We start from the raw sequence: 12,967 nt of genomic DNA, 5'->3' as shown, positions 1-12,967 counted from the left end.
CGCGTTTCCTCTCTATGAGCCCAGGTGACGCTAGTAGGGAGAAGCGACAGCGCCGCCATGTTTTGGCGGACCCGTAGTGCACACTCTAGCCTAGAGCACGGTATCACTCTATGGTCTCCGGGGTAATGTCTACCCGAACGTTAGCCTCTCTATGGTCCTCCTTGGCGCCAAAAGGATGGGGTGGTGACTCGCAGCGAACAATCTAGCCAGGCACCCGGTGCCGCTCTATGGTTCCAGGGCGACGCTCTACACGCACATCCCCCTCCTCTCTATGCTCCAAACGCAAGACTGGTCCCCAGGGAGCAGCGGGGCGGGAACAAGGGCGGCAGGACCCGCCCACCCCAATGACTGACACCCACGTTGACCAATCAAGACAAGACAAGGCTTTGCGCGTGGGCCCCGGCTGGCCAATCGGGGCCTCCCTGCTGGGAAGCGCCTGGAGGGGCCCGTGGGGCTGCAGTTGGAACAGGAGGTGGGGGGGCTGCGGGTCGGGAGTGAGGGGCACCGGGGGGACGGGGCTGCCAGGGGCTGAGGGGGCGGGGCTGGGGGCAGTGAGGGGGAGGGGCACTGGGGGGGAGGGGGGAATGAGGGGCACTGGGGGGGGCGGGGCTGTCAGGGGGCGGGAGGGAGTGAGGGCCATGGAGTGGGGAGTGAGGGGCACTGGGGAGGGGCACGGGGGCAGTGAGGGGAGGGGAGGGAGGCACAGGGGAGGGGGAAGGGCACTGGAGGGGCACTGGGGGGGTGTCCCCGTCACTCACCCTGTGACCGTTCCCCCGCAGGCCATGGAGCAGACCCAGCTGCTGGAGTGGGAGGAGGACGGGGACCCCCCCGGGGGAGAGGCCGACCGGCCCGTGGGGCGGCTGCACCTGCTCAGCAGCAAATATGGGCCGGAGCAAGGTCAGTGGTGCTGGGTGGGGGGCTGGGGCCGCCCCCACCCACCAGAGCCCCTTGGAGATTTCACCCGCTCTCCTGGGAGTGGTGGGAAGGCACCGGTGGTCTGATGGCCCTCCATGGTGGTGTCCTGGCGCCAGGACTCCTGGGTTCTCTCCTTGGCTCTGGGAGGGGAGTGGGGGGCTAGTGGTTAGAGGTGGGGCTGGAGGCAGGACTCCTGGGTTCACTCCCCAGCTCTGGGAAGGGAGTGGGCTCTACTGGCTCAGCCTGAGTGTCAGGACTCCTGGGTTCTTTCCCCCCAGATTTCTGGATCTACCCCGGGGAGAACGTGGTGGGGCGGCTGCCGAGCTGCCGGGTCTGCCTGCCGGCCCCCTCGGTCTCCAAGGCCCACGCGGTGATCGAGGTCCTGGCGCCAGATGGGCCCCACCTGCTCTACGACCGGGGCAGCCTGAACCGGACCCGGCGCCAGCGCGGCGTCCTGCTGCCCCACGTCCGCTACAGCCTGGAGGATGGAGACACCCTCATGTTCGGGGACGTGGGCTGCCAGTACTTCGTGCTGCCACCGGGGGGCGCCGACCCCGAGGACTCTCTGGAGGTGCCTCCCACCCAGCCCCGGGCCCCCAACACCCTGGCCATCGAGGAGACCCCCGCGCCCAGTAAGAGGATGGGCTACGGGCCCCTGCTGGCCAGGGACTCTGAGGATGAGGAGGAGCTGCAGAGTGGAGGAAGGCTCCTGCACCTGCCAGGGAGCAATGGTGAGTGGGGATTGTGGGGATGGGCCTGTAATGTTATTGTAGACCCTACAATAACAAACCAGCAACCCCACGCACATACCGTTGCTGGTTTGTCTTTTTGTTTGGGCTCCCACTTTCACATAAATTACATCCCGCTATTGCATTATTAGGGCAACCCCATGATGTTATGGTAGGCCCTACGATAACAAACCAGGCATGGCACAATTGAGGCTGGGGTGAGGCAGGTCTGCCAGTGATTCTATGTCTGGGCTCCTGCCCTCAAGTTTACACAGATCCCTGGCGTGAAGGGACCCTATGGTATTGTGGTAGACCCTACAATAACAAACCAGTGTTAGTGGGCGAGGATCCTGGGTTCTGTTCCTGTGGAGTCAGGGCTAGTCACTGGAGCAGGGGAGGGGGCTGGGAGTCAGGACTCCTGGTTTTGTTTGCCTCGTCTATCCCTCTCTATTACAGTAGACTCTACGATAACAAATTGGGGGTGGGAGGGATGAAGGTCGGGAATTCCATGTATGGGCTACCCCTCTGGTTACTGACAGCACCAGGCACCCTACGATATTATGGTAGACCCTGCAATAACAAACCAGGAGGCAGGCTGTGCCCCCATTCTGTGGGTGGGGGAGACACAGACTCCCGGATTCCCTGTTAACATCCTGTGTCCGTCTTGTCCACCAGGCTCCAACTCCTCTTCTGATGCTGGCGTCCGTTCTGACGCAGGCTTCTCCTCCCCAGGCGCAACCGTGGTGCCGGAAAGGTAGAGACAGGCCTAACAGGCAGAGCCAAGACTCTGGCTTTGGGAGGGGAGCAGGGTCTAGTGGTTAGAGCGAGGGGGGATGTGCTGCAGGGGGCGCAGCAGGGGGCGCTCTCCTCCGGCAGTCAGTGGGGGTTGCTGTGCTGAGGGGTGGGGGCTCGGGAGGGAGTGCAGGGGGGTTGGGAGAGGTGCTGTGCTGCGGGGCAGGGGGTTCAGTGGGGGTGTTGTGTTGCAGGGTCGGGGCTCGGTAGGGAGTGCAGAGAGGGCTTGCTAGGGGGTGCTGTGGGGCAGGGGATCAGTGAGGTGCTGTGCTGAGGGGTGGGGGCTCGATAGGGGTTGCTGTGAGGACTCTGTTGGGGGTGCTGTGCTGAGGGGCGGGGGGCTTGGTAGGGAGCATGGGGGGCTCAGAAGGCGGTGCTGTGGGGTGGGGGTTCAGTGGGGGGCGCTGTAGGGGGCTCGGGAGGGAGCGCAGAGGGGCTCGGTGGGGGCGCTGTGCTGAGGGGCGGGGGGCTCGGTAGGTTACGGTTGTTTCTGACCCCCTGCTGTTCTCTGCCCCCCAGTGACGAGGAAGGTGGCGAGACCCCTGACGCCCCCTGCCCCTCCCTGCGCCTGAGCTACGGCAGCGAGCGGACCCCCGGCCCGCCGGAGAACGGAGTCGCTGCCCTGGGTACCGAGCAGCCCAGGGCCACGGGGGTGGTTGGGATGGACCCGGAGCCTGTGCTGGCCGCCTGCCGCTTGGTCAAGGGGCCTGGCCACACGGGCATCACCTCGGGGCCGGGGGCAGCGGTCAGGGGCCTGGGGAACGGTTGCCCCACTGAGGTGGGCAGCATTACAGACGTGGAGGAGGAGGTACGGCATCCAGATGTTGTGCAGAAGAACCATGGACCTGCTCTCCTGGGGGACAGCGATACAGATGATGATGAGGCGGCTGTGGAGAATCTAGATGTTGTGGATCCAAAGTGCCACCCACCTGCCATTGAGATGGGCAGTGATACAGATGTGGAGGAGGAGGCACAGAATCCGGATGTGCACCCAAAGGACCATCAGCTTGCTGGAAATGGGGACAGTGATACAGATGTGGAGGCACCATTGGAGAATCCAGATGTTGTGCAAGGAATGAAGAACCAGCATGCTGCCCCTGGGGACAGCGATACAGATGGGGAGGGGGCTGATGTGAATCCAGATGTGGATCCAAAGAGCCATCAGCCCAGCTTTGAAGTGGACAGCGATACAGATGTGGAGGAGGAGGTGGCGGCAGCAAAGAATCCAGATGTGCAGAAGAACCATCGACATACTCTCCCTAGGGGCAGCGCAGCAGATGTGGAGGGGGAAGTGGAGAATCCAGATGATGTGCATCCTGAGAGCCATCACTCTGCCAAAAATGGGGAGAGCGATACAGATGTGGAGGAGGTTGCAGAGAATCCAGATGTTGTACAGAAGAGCCATCAGCCAGCCGTTGAGGTGGGCAGTGATACAGATGTGGAGGAGGAGAAAGCAGAGACTCCAGTGGTTGTACAGAACAACCATCAACTTATTTCCCCAGGGGGCGGAGATGCAGATGTGGCACGGGTGGTGGAAAAACCAGATGTGCGACAAACGAACGATGAGCTTGCTGCCCCTGGGGACAGTGATACAGATGTGGAGGAGTCTGATAGAAACCCAGATGTTGTCACTGCAAAGAGCAATCCCCTTGCTGTTGACGTGGGCAGTGATACAGATGTGGAGGAGACTGGGAATCCAGATGTGGGTACAAAGAGCCATCCACTCGCTATTGAGGTGGGCAGTGATACAGATGTGGAGGAAGAGGAGGCAAATAATCCAGATGTTATAATGAAGAACCATCAACATGCTCTCCCTGGAGACAGAGATCCAGATGTGACGGGGACAGTGGGGCAACCAGATGTGCATCCTAAGGGCCATCAGCCTGCAGAAAATGAGGACAGCAATACAGATGTGGAGGAGTCTGGGGGGAATCCAGCTGTTGTACAGAGGAGCCATGAGCTCACTGCGGAGGCAGGTGACGATACAGATGTGGAGGAGGCTGAGGAGAAATCAGATGTTGGACAACAAAACGACCCTCTGCCTGTCGCCACTGGGGACAGCGATACAGATGTGGAGGAGAATCCAGATGTTGGACAACAGACGCTCCACTGGCCCACTGGAGACAGCGACACAGATGTGGAGGGAGCCCCTTGGGCAGAGTCCGACCAGGCGCCAGGTCCTGTGGGGGGCCCAGCCCAGGCGGGTGGGGAGCAGCCACCAGCTGCCCGGTCCCATCTCAGCCTAGAGACCAAGTTGATGGACACGGAGGGGAGCAAGGAGCCAGCGTGGGGCCCGGCCCAGCCTGGGGACGACAGCGAGACAGACGTGGAGGGTAAATCTGGGGGAGACAGGCCCTGCGCTGCTGTCCCGGACGCCTGGGTCCGATTCCCTGCTCCGGCTCCCTAGGGGTGAGGGCCCTGCGCTGCTGTCCCGGACACCTGGGTCCCGTTCCCTGCCCCGGGCTCCGGCTCCTTAGGGGTGAGGGCCCTGTGCTGCTGTCCCGGACGCCTGGGTCCCGTTCCCTCCCCGGTCTCCGGCTCCCTACGGGTGAGCGCCCTGCGCTGCCGTTCCAGACGCCTGGGTCCCGTTCCCTCCCCGGTCTCCGGCTCCCTAGGGGTGAGGGCCCTGTGCTGCCGTCCCGGACGCCTGGGTCCCGTTCCCTGCCCTGGGCTCCGGGTCCCGTTCCCTGCCCTGGGCTCCAGCTCCCTACGGGTGAGTGCCCTGCGCTGCCGTTCCAGACGCCTGGGTTCCGTTCCCTCCCCGGTCTCTGGCTCCCTATAGGTGAGCTTCCTACCCTGCCATTCGGGATGCCTGGGTCCCGTTTCCTGCCCCGGTCTCCGGCTCCCTACGGGTGAGCTCCCTGCCCTGCATGCCGGGATGGGATCAGGCGCGTCGGTTTCACCTGGAGTCTCCGCTCTCCTTCCCCTTCCCAGATGACGCTGATTTTGCCCTGCAGGCCACGCAGTGCTACCTGGTTGAGGAGACCCCGTCCTCGGGGGCCAAGGCCACCAGAGCCCCCACGGCAGCAGGTGCGACTCCTGGGTTCCATCTCTGGCTCTGGGAGGGGAGTGGGGTCTAGCGGTTAGAGCTGAAGGGGGGAGCCAGGACTCCTGGGTTCTGTATCTAGCTCCATCTTGCTGTGTGACCTCTGGCGCATCCCTTCCCCTTTCTGTGCCTCAGTTTCCCTCCATGACCTAGAGTTAGTCCCTCCCTCTGGGCAGGCGATCTGGGGGGTTGTGTGGCTGTGAGCAAAGAGATCGGTGGCGGGGAAGCTGTGAAGGATCCTGGGTAATTCCTCTCTCCACAGATTCGGGGAGCGGCCTAGAGGAGGAAGCCACCCAGACATTTGTCTTCAGGTCGCCCCTGCCTGGAAAAGGTGGGTTGGGGGGCAATCCAGCCCCCATGATCACAGCCCCCCTCAGTGTCTTCTCCTAGGGGTGGCTCCCTCTGGTGGCCAGACGAGGCAGCTCAGTCTCCATGGGCCTGCTGGGCTGAGAACTTGCCAATGTCTGTATAGGTCACCAGAGGGGCGGATTTAGTGACCCCCCCTGGGGGTGGGGCCTCATGCTGGGGCGGAGTTAGTGACCCTTGGGGGCGGGGCCTCAGGTAGTCAACCTTCCCCCACCAATTCCTGCTTCCACTCTGATCCCTTTGCAGGGTCCGTGATGTCGCCCCCTGCTGGCCCAGCCCTGCATGCGCCAGGTGAGCACAACGGGCCCCTCGGTGGGGTTGTGGCGCTCAGGGAACGGGGGGGAGGGTGTGGGGGGTGCAGAGTGAAGACTAGTCTGGAGCCACCATCTTGGATTTCACGGTGGGGTTGTGGAGGAGGAGATGCTAAGGATTCTGGGAAGCATGAGAGCTGCTGCCATGACAGACCTGGCCTGACAGGTCTCCCCACCTCCGTGCCAGACTGGGCTGAGTCGCCCAGTGCTGACTGGACTGATTAGAGCAGGGGGCTGGGAGCCAGGACTCCTGGGTTCTATCCTCATCTTCTTCCGCTCTCCCCCCCGCCCTCAGTCTGCACCTCTTCAGAGAAGGAGGAGGACTCGGACGAGGATCTGTGTGTTGTGGAAGCGACTCAGTCGTTCTGTGAGGACCCCGGGCTCCACTCGGACCAGCCCACTCAGCCCTTCATCCCCGAGGAGGACACCCAGCTGCTGCCCCGCCCCCCGCCACCAGGGGGAGCCCTGTCTCAGGAGCCGGCGCAGCCTGCAGTACCTGGCCTGGCCTCTAGGGGGCTGCTGCCCCTCGGCACCCAGGCCCCCACTGTTCCTCGCCTCAGTCCCAAGGAGGAGTCGGAGCCCCCTGGCGGGGCACTGCCAGCAGGGGGCGCCGGGAGGGAGCCGCCGGAGGAGGAGGAATCCCAGCCCCTGCGCCTAGTGCTGAGCGCTCCCCGCAGGCCAGCCCTGGTACTGCAGGCCGAGGGCAGGCGGGCAGGAGCAGAGCCCAGGGGCAGCAGCTCTGGGCGGCGCCTGAGAGGGCAGGGTGAGTGATGGGGTGTGGAGAGAGTGAGTGTGTGTCACGCCCGTGCGACACGCCTGGTGGTCTCGTGTGTGTGTGTGTGTGTGCGACATGTCTGGTGCGACTGCTCTCTGTGTGTGGATGTGTGCATGACACACCTGGTGCAGTGGTGCTCTGTGTGCGCGCCCTGTGTGAGTGTGTGACACTGTGAGTGTGTGTGTGTGTGCATGCGGTGCCAGTGACCCCCTGTGCAAAGAGGGGGGTGTTGCTGGCAGTCACGTGATGTGCCTTGGCAGGCAGTGACATCTAGTGGCAATGAAGGGAGCTGCAGTAGCTGACTGGAATTAATTCATCCTCTTCTCCAGGTGGCCCGGAGGCTGCGGAGAGACGGGAGACCCCAGCGGCTGTCGGGGTCACGGGGACTGGGCCCCACCCCATGGGGGCACGGCCTGAGGATGCTGGGAAGGTGAGCAGGGGCTGGTGCCTGCACACACTGACTGGGGAGCTCCTGCACCCCCTTCTCCCAGAGCTGAGGACAGAACCCAGGAGTCCTGGATCTCAGCCCCCCAATCTTTCTCTCTGTGTCCCCCCGCACAGGTCCCAGAGGCTCATTCCAGTCCCTCCACCCCTGTGAGGCGCCGGAGCCTGCGATCTGCTCCAGTTCCTGCTCCCCCACCACCAACCCCTGCCCCAGAGAGGCGGAGCCGGCGGGGTGGGGCGGAGAAGGCCGTGGGGTCCGGAGAGCCCAGCCAGCCCGCCCCGGCTGCCCCCCAGCGTAGGGGGAGGCGCCAGCTCTGCAGCCCATCCGTGTACATGGAGGCACCGGAGCCGGGGAGTGTCGAGGTGGAGCAGCCCGGCCCTGTGAAGAGGCCCAGGAGGGCTGTGCAGGCCCAGGACCCCCCCACGGAGCCAGAGGCCTCAAGCCAGGGGGCTCCGGGCCGGGCCCTGAGATCTCGGGGGGCTGCAGGTGCGGAACCGGCCCCAGCCGACGAGCCCAGGATGGGATCGGGGGGAGCAGAGCCGGAGGCGTCGCAGGGCCGAGCCCGGCGGTCCCAGAGAGCCCCTGCCCAGGAGCCGGCCCCCAGGAGGAGGGGTGCTGCAGAGCCAGCCAGGGAGGCCCAAGGCAAGTGGAGAGGGGTGGCCACCCCGGATCCGCCTCCGGCACAGGGCGAGGGACGAGCGGGCAGTGCCGCGGCCCAAGAGGATGCTGGGAGTGACGCCAGAAAGAGGCAGGTGGGTAACAGGCCACTGGGCGGGGCTGGGGGAAGGTCCCCACCCCAGGGTCAGGTCCCACCCCTCACTTGCTATGGATGGGGCCTGGCCACTGGGAGGCGGGGCCTGGCCACTGGGAGGCGGGGCCTGATATGCTATGGGTGGGGCCTGGTACCAGGGGCAGGGTGTACAGACTGGCTGGGGGTGGTTTGCAAAATGGGCAGGGTGTAATTTTCTGGGGGTGGAGCCTGATAGGGAAGAGGAAAATCATTGCTGGGGTGGACTCGGGGCAGGGCCTCTCCTGCCAGGGGGTGGGATTATGGGGCTGGGGTCTAAGTGGCTGGGGGTGGGGTCTGTCAAGAGGTTCGTGGGGAGAACTCCTAGGGCAGGATGGGGGGGCTATTAGTGAGTCTCACTCCCCCCATTCCCCCTGCAGGAGGCGCCGGTCCCCCCATTGCGCCGCCAGAGCACGGAGAACAAGGTGGAGGGGCTGCGGGCCAGGGCCCCTCGCCGATCCCAGGGGGCAGCCGGCGGCACGGCCTCCCCCAGGGTAAGAAAGCCCAGGACCTGGGGGCGGGGAGGCTGGCAGGCTGGGACATGGGGGCCCTTCCCCTCCAGGGGGTGTCAGTTCCCACCCCGCCCCAGGTATCTCTGGGTTCTGTGCTGGCTCGGAGATGGGAGCGTGGGGGGGACGACAGGGACTGTGTCGAGGGATCTATAGATTATATATGATCTGCCCCCCTCTGGGGAGACACGCGATTTCTCCCCCTTCCCGGAGGCGGTGGGGTCGGACTTCAGCCCTGGGGCTTGGGGCTCTGTCCCCCCAGCTCCCCACCCCCCTCCCAGGGCCTCCAGGGCTTGATTTGTCACAGTAAATCTGCTGGGAAAAATGATTCGCAGGTTTATTAATATCACATTTCACAGCAGACTTGGGAGATTGTGACAAGTGATATTAACAAACAAGTGTCACTTCTCACAGCAGGAGACCACTAGCTAACAAACCAACCCCCCGGAACGTGCAAAGCACCTTGGTTGTGGTTCTGTTCTGTGTATCCAGTAAAGAACTGAGGCGACCGTACGGTACTTTGAAAAATCCCTCCTACGTAAATCAGTGACCGGGATGTGGACATTTGGTGCCTGTTTATTTGCTTTTCCTAAAGTTAATGAAGCGTTTTAGGAAAAATGGGCAGAGTGGCCACCAGCAAGAGTTGGCGGCTGCGCGCTCAGGCCACCCAGAGTGAGGTGTGAGACCCCTGAGGAGGTTGGTTTGTGGGCAGGACGCTGTCTGCGGCTGTAGCTCGTGTACCTGTTTAGTGTGTCAGTTCGCTGGTGGTTGGTTGTTGCTGTGGCCAGCAATTCCCCTCAACACTCGGGGTTTCCGTTGGGCCGTTTGTTCGGAGTCCAGAGGCCTCCTGCCCTGTGCTAAGTGCTGGGGCCGACGTGGGGCAGGACAATACGGTGCAAAGCAGGGGCTGGAATCCAGGCGCCAGCTGTACAGCTCGGGAGCGGACGTGGGTGGTCAGGCTGTACCAAGCTAGGGTGTGGGGGGAGCTTTAACAGTCCTAATGGGAATGTACCAATCCATAAGAATGGGGTAGTAGAGGAATTTACCATGGTGCCTTGCTGTGGGGAGGGGATGAGGAGCCGGGGGTTGGGGTGGAAGGGGTCATACCAAGTTACCCTGCCCGTGGGCGGGGGTGTGAGGGGACCTTACGAAACAGTCCTGCCCAAGGGTGGTGGGGAGGGGTCATGCCAAATTACCCTGCCCAGGGGTGTGTGTGAGGGGACCCTACCAAACAGCCCTGCCCCCAGTGGTGGGGAGGGGACATGCCAAGTTACCCTGCCCCTGGGGGTGGTGGGGAGGGGACATACCAAGTTACCCTGCCCCTGGGGGTGGTGGGGAGGGGACTATCCCAAGCCGCCCTGCTCCCGAGGGGGGGGCTGGGCTGGTCCGTGCTGACTGTGCTCCCCTCCCCCAGGTGCTGTTCACGGGGGTGATTGACGAGGCGGGCGAGCGGGTGGTCTCGGCGCTGGGCGGGGCGCTGGCCCGCTCGGTCTTCGACTGCACCCACCTGGTGACGGACCGGGTGCGCCGCACGGTGAAGTTCCTGTGCGCCCTGGCCCGCGGGGTGCCCATCGTCACGCTGGACTGGCTGGACAAGGTACCGCCGGGGGGAGGGGCGGGTGCGGGGGGTGGGGGGAGCGACATTGGGGGGCTACCCCAAGTGACGCTGCCTCCCCTTCCCCTCCCCCAGAGCGGGCGCAGCGCCTGCTTCCTGTCGCCCAGCGGCTTCCTGGTGCGGGACGCGGAGCAGGAGCAAAACTTCCACTTCAGCCTGGCCCAGTCGCTGCGGCGAGCGCGCAGGGGGGCCCTGCTGCAGGTGAGACCCCCCCCGTCCACCCCTCTGACCCCACTCACACCCCCTGCCCCATGCGGGGGGCCCTGCTGCAGGTGAGACCCCCCGTCCACCCCTCTGACCCCACTCACACCCCCTGCACCATGCGGGGGGCCCTGCTGCAGGTGAGACCCCCCCGTCCACCCCTCTGACCCCACTCACACCCCCTGCACCATGCGGGGGGCCCTGCTGCAGGTGAGACCCCCCCCGTCCACCCCTCTGACCCCACTCACACCCCCTGCACCATGCGGGGTCCTCCATCACCCTGCTGCACCATGGGGCCCTGCTGCAGGTGAGACACCCATCCACCCCTCTGACCCCACTCCCACCCCCTGCACCATGCAGGGGGCCCTGCTGCAGGTGAGACACACCCCGTCCACCCCTCTGACCCCACTCACACCCCCTGCACCATGCGGGGGGCCCTGCTGCAGGTGAGACCCCCGTCCACCCCTGACCCCACTCCCACCCCCTGCACCATGCGGGGGGCCCTGCTGCAGGTGAGACCCCCCCGTCCACCCCTCTGACCCCACTCCCACCCCTGCACTATTTGGGGCCCTGCTGCAGGTGAGACCCCGTCCACCCCTCTGACCCCACTCCCACCCCTGCACCATGCGGGCCCTGCTGCAGGTGAGACCCCCCCGTCCACCCCTCTGACCCCACTCCCACCCCCTGCACCATGTGGGGGGCCCTGCTGTTGAGACCTCTGCTCCCCCACACTGCCCACCACGCAGGAGGGCCCAGCTGCAGGTTAAACCCCACTGGCTCCCCCCAGCATCCACCCTCCACTGGCCTGTCGCAGGTGAGACCCTCTGAACCCACTCACCCCCCCACCATCCACCACACTGTGGGGGTGGGGGCGGGGCAGCTGCAGGTGCGTCCAGACTGATCCTCCCCCCACACTCGGGCCCTAAGCACCCGGTGGGCCCATCTGGGCAGGGGGCCGCCTGCAGCTGCCCCTGTCCCGAGCTCCTCACCCTCGAGGGCTCAGCTGTGGACACCTGGTCCCTGGGCTTAGCTGCCTCCCCTGCCCCTCACTGGCTCCGCCCCTTCCTCAGGCTCCGCCCCTTCCCTCCTGGGAGCAGTGGGGGGTCAGTCACAGCCGCGTCCCCCTCCCCAGGGCTACGAGATCCACGTCACCCCCAGCGTCAAGCCGGAGCCCGAGCACATGAAGGACATTATCCAGTGCAGCGGGGGGGTCTTCCTGCCCCACATGCCTCGGACCTACAAGGTGAGCGGGGAGTGAGGGGCGCAGGGGGAGGGGTCTGTGGGGCAGGAGTGATGGAAGGAAGGGGGGCTGTGGGACGGGAGTGAGGGGCACAGAGGGGACTGCAGGGGGGAGGGGTCTGTGGGGCAGGAGTGACGGAAGGAAGGGAGGGCTGCGAGGCAGGAGTGAGGGGCACAGAGGGCGCTGCAGGGGGGAGGGGTCTGTGGGGCGGGAGTGATAGAAGGAAGGGGGGCTGTGGGGCACAGAGGGGTCTGTGGGGCAGAGTGAGGGGAGGGGCTGTGGGGCGGAAGTGAGGGGCACACAGGCGGGTGCTGTGGGGCAGGCGTGAACAGGATTTAACCCTTTCAGGACAAGCGCATCGTCATCTCCTGCCCCGAAGACCTGCCCCGCTGCCGACCCGCCCGGAGCGCCCGGCTGCCCATCGCCAGCACCGAGTTCCTCCTGACGGGCATCCTCCAGCAGGCGCTCGACCTGCCCCCCTACCGCCTGGACGGGCCGCCCGCCCCGCCCCCGCCCAGCGCCGCTGCCCCTGCCACCCGGGCGAGCAAGAGGAAGGGGGCGTCGGGTCCTGCCCCCGCCCTGCCCAGCTCTGCCAAGAGGCGGCGCTGAGGGGCCAACGGGCCCTGACCTTGGACCCACGAGCCTTAACCCTGTAAATACCTCCCTTTTCTAGCAGCAATAAAGTCATTTTGAAATAAAACTAATGTGGCTAAGATGGGGCCTTTTTCCTCCGGGAGGCGCCGGCTCCCATCCGGCCCCTGGGCGAGGACTGGCTGGCTCAGGGGGGCAGGGAATGGGGCAGGGGCCTGTCCCCTCTAGGGGGCGCCGGCTCCCACCCGGCCCCAGGGCGAGGACTGGCTGGGGGCCCAGGAGGTGGGGGGAGCAGCCCCAATGGTGTCGCTCCAGAAACCAATTTTCCCCCTCAGCCATTTTCTTTAAGGCCCCCAAGAGGGAGTGGGGGGCAGAGCAGCTCAGCCCCTCATTATTCTGTCTCCCAATTAGGGCTAATTTCCCACATGCCAAGTTTGGTTTATTCATTTTCGGTCCTCAGTTCCTCCTGGCTGCCAGGTGTGATCCCTGCCCAGCCTCTGGCTGGAGGTGCGGTCGCTTCGGACTCATTTCGTTTTTCTGTTTCCCTTTCGTCTGGTTCCCGTCAGTGTTGCCGGGGGCTGGGGACGTTTTCGTGACGTTCACTCACATTTCACAGCTGAGCTCACAAGAAGGGGAAATGGGTCGG

The 12,967-nt window shown here is 64.7% G+C and overlaps 1 protein-coding gene across 1 annotated transcript; it reads left to right on the top strand.

The window, feature by feature from the left end:
* Nucleotides 1–377: 377 nt before the first annotated feature.
* MDC1 (mediator of DNA damage checkpoint 1) lies at nucleotides 378–12,409 on the top strand. The gene is made up of 16 exons (XM_039517245.1): nucleotides 378–472; nucleotides 780–897; nucleotides 1,194–1,646; nucleotides 2,319–2,397; nucleotides 2,955–4,768; nucleotides 5,370–5,465; nucleotides 5,744–5,812; nucleotides 6,094–6,138; nucleotides 6,454–6,921; nucleotides 7,263–7,363; nucleotides 7,495–8,130; nucleotides 8,546–8,659; nucleotides 10,089–10,271; nucleotides 10,365–10,490; nucleotides 11,623–11,733; nucleotides 12,079–12,409. Exons 2-16 carry the CDS (start codon nucleotides 783–785, stop codon nucleotides 12,337–12,339), a joined length of 4,671 nt encoding a protein of 1,556 aa, XP_039373179.1. The 5' UTR covers nucleotides 378–472; nucleotides 780–782; the 3' UTR covers nucleotides 12,340–12,409.
* Nucleotides 12,410–12,967: the final 558 nt, after the last annotated feature.

Source organism: Mauremys reevesii, unplaced genomic scaffold (genome assembly GCF_016161935.1).
Source record: "Mauremys reevesii isolate NIE-2019 unplaced genomic scaffold, ASM1616193v1 Contig1, whole genome shotgun sequence".
Classification (NCBI taxonomy): Eukaryota; Metazoa; Chordata; order Testudines; family Geoemydidae; genus Mauremys; species Mauremys reevesii.
Note: the sequence above shows the minus strand (reverse complement) of the source record. Positions and strands in the feature narration are given on the sequence as shown.

What these genes read in the sequence shown, in the direction of transcription:
- MDC1 (XM_039517245.1), top strand. Translation starts at nt 783, where the DNA reads ATGGAGCAGACCCAGCTGCTGGAGTGGGAGGAGGACGGGGACCCCCCC. An exon ending in GGCCTGAGGATGCTGGGAAG is followed by an intron (nt 7,364 to 7,494) that starts GTGAGCAGGGGC and finishes CCCCCCGCACAG; the next exon opens with GTCCCAGAGGCTCATTCCAG. An exon ending in GTGACGCCAGAAAGAGGCAG is followed by an intron (nt 8,131 to 8,545) that starts GTGGGTAACAGG and finishes TTCCCCCTGCAG; the next exon opens with GAGGCGCCGGTCCCCCCATT.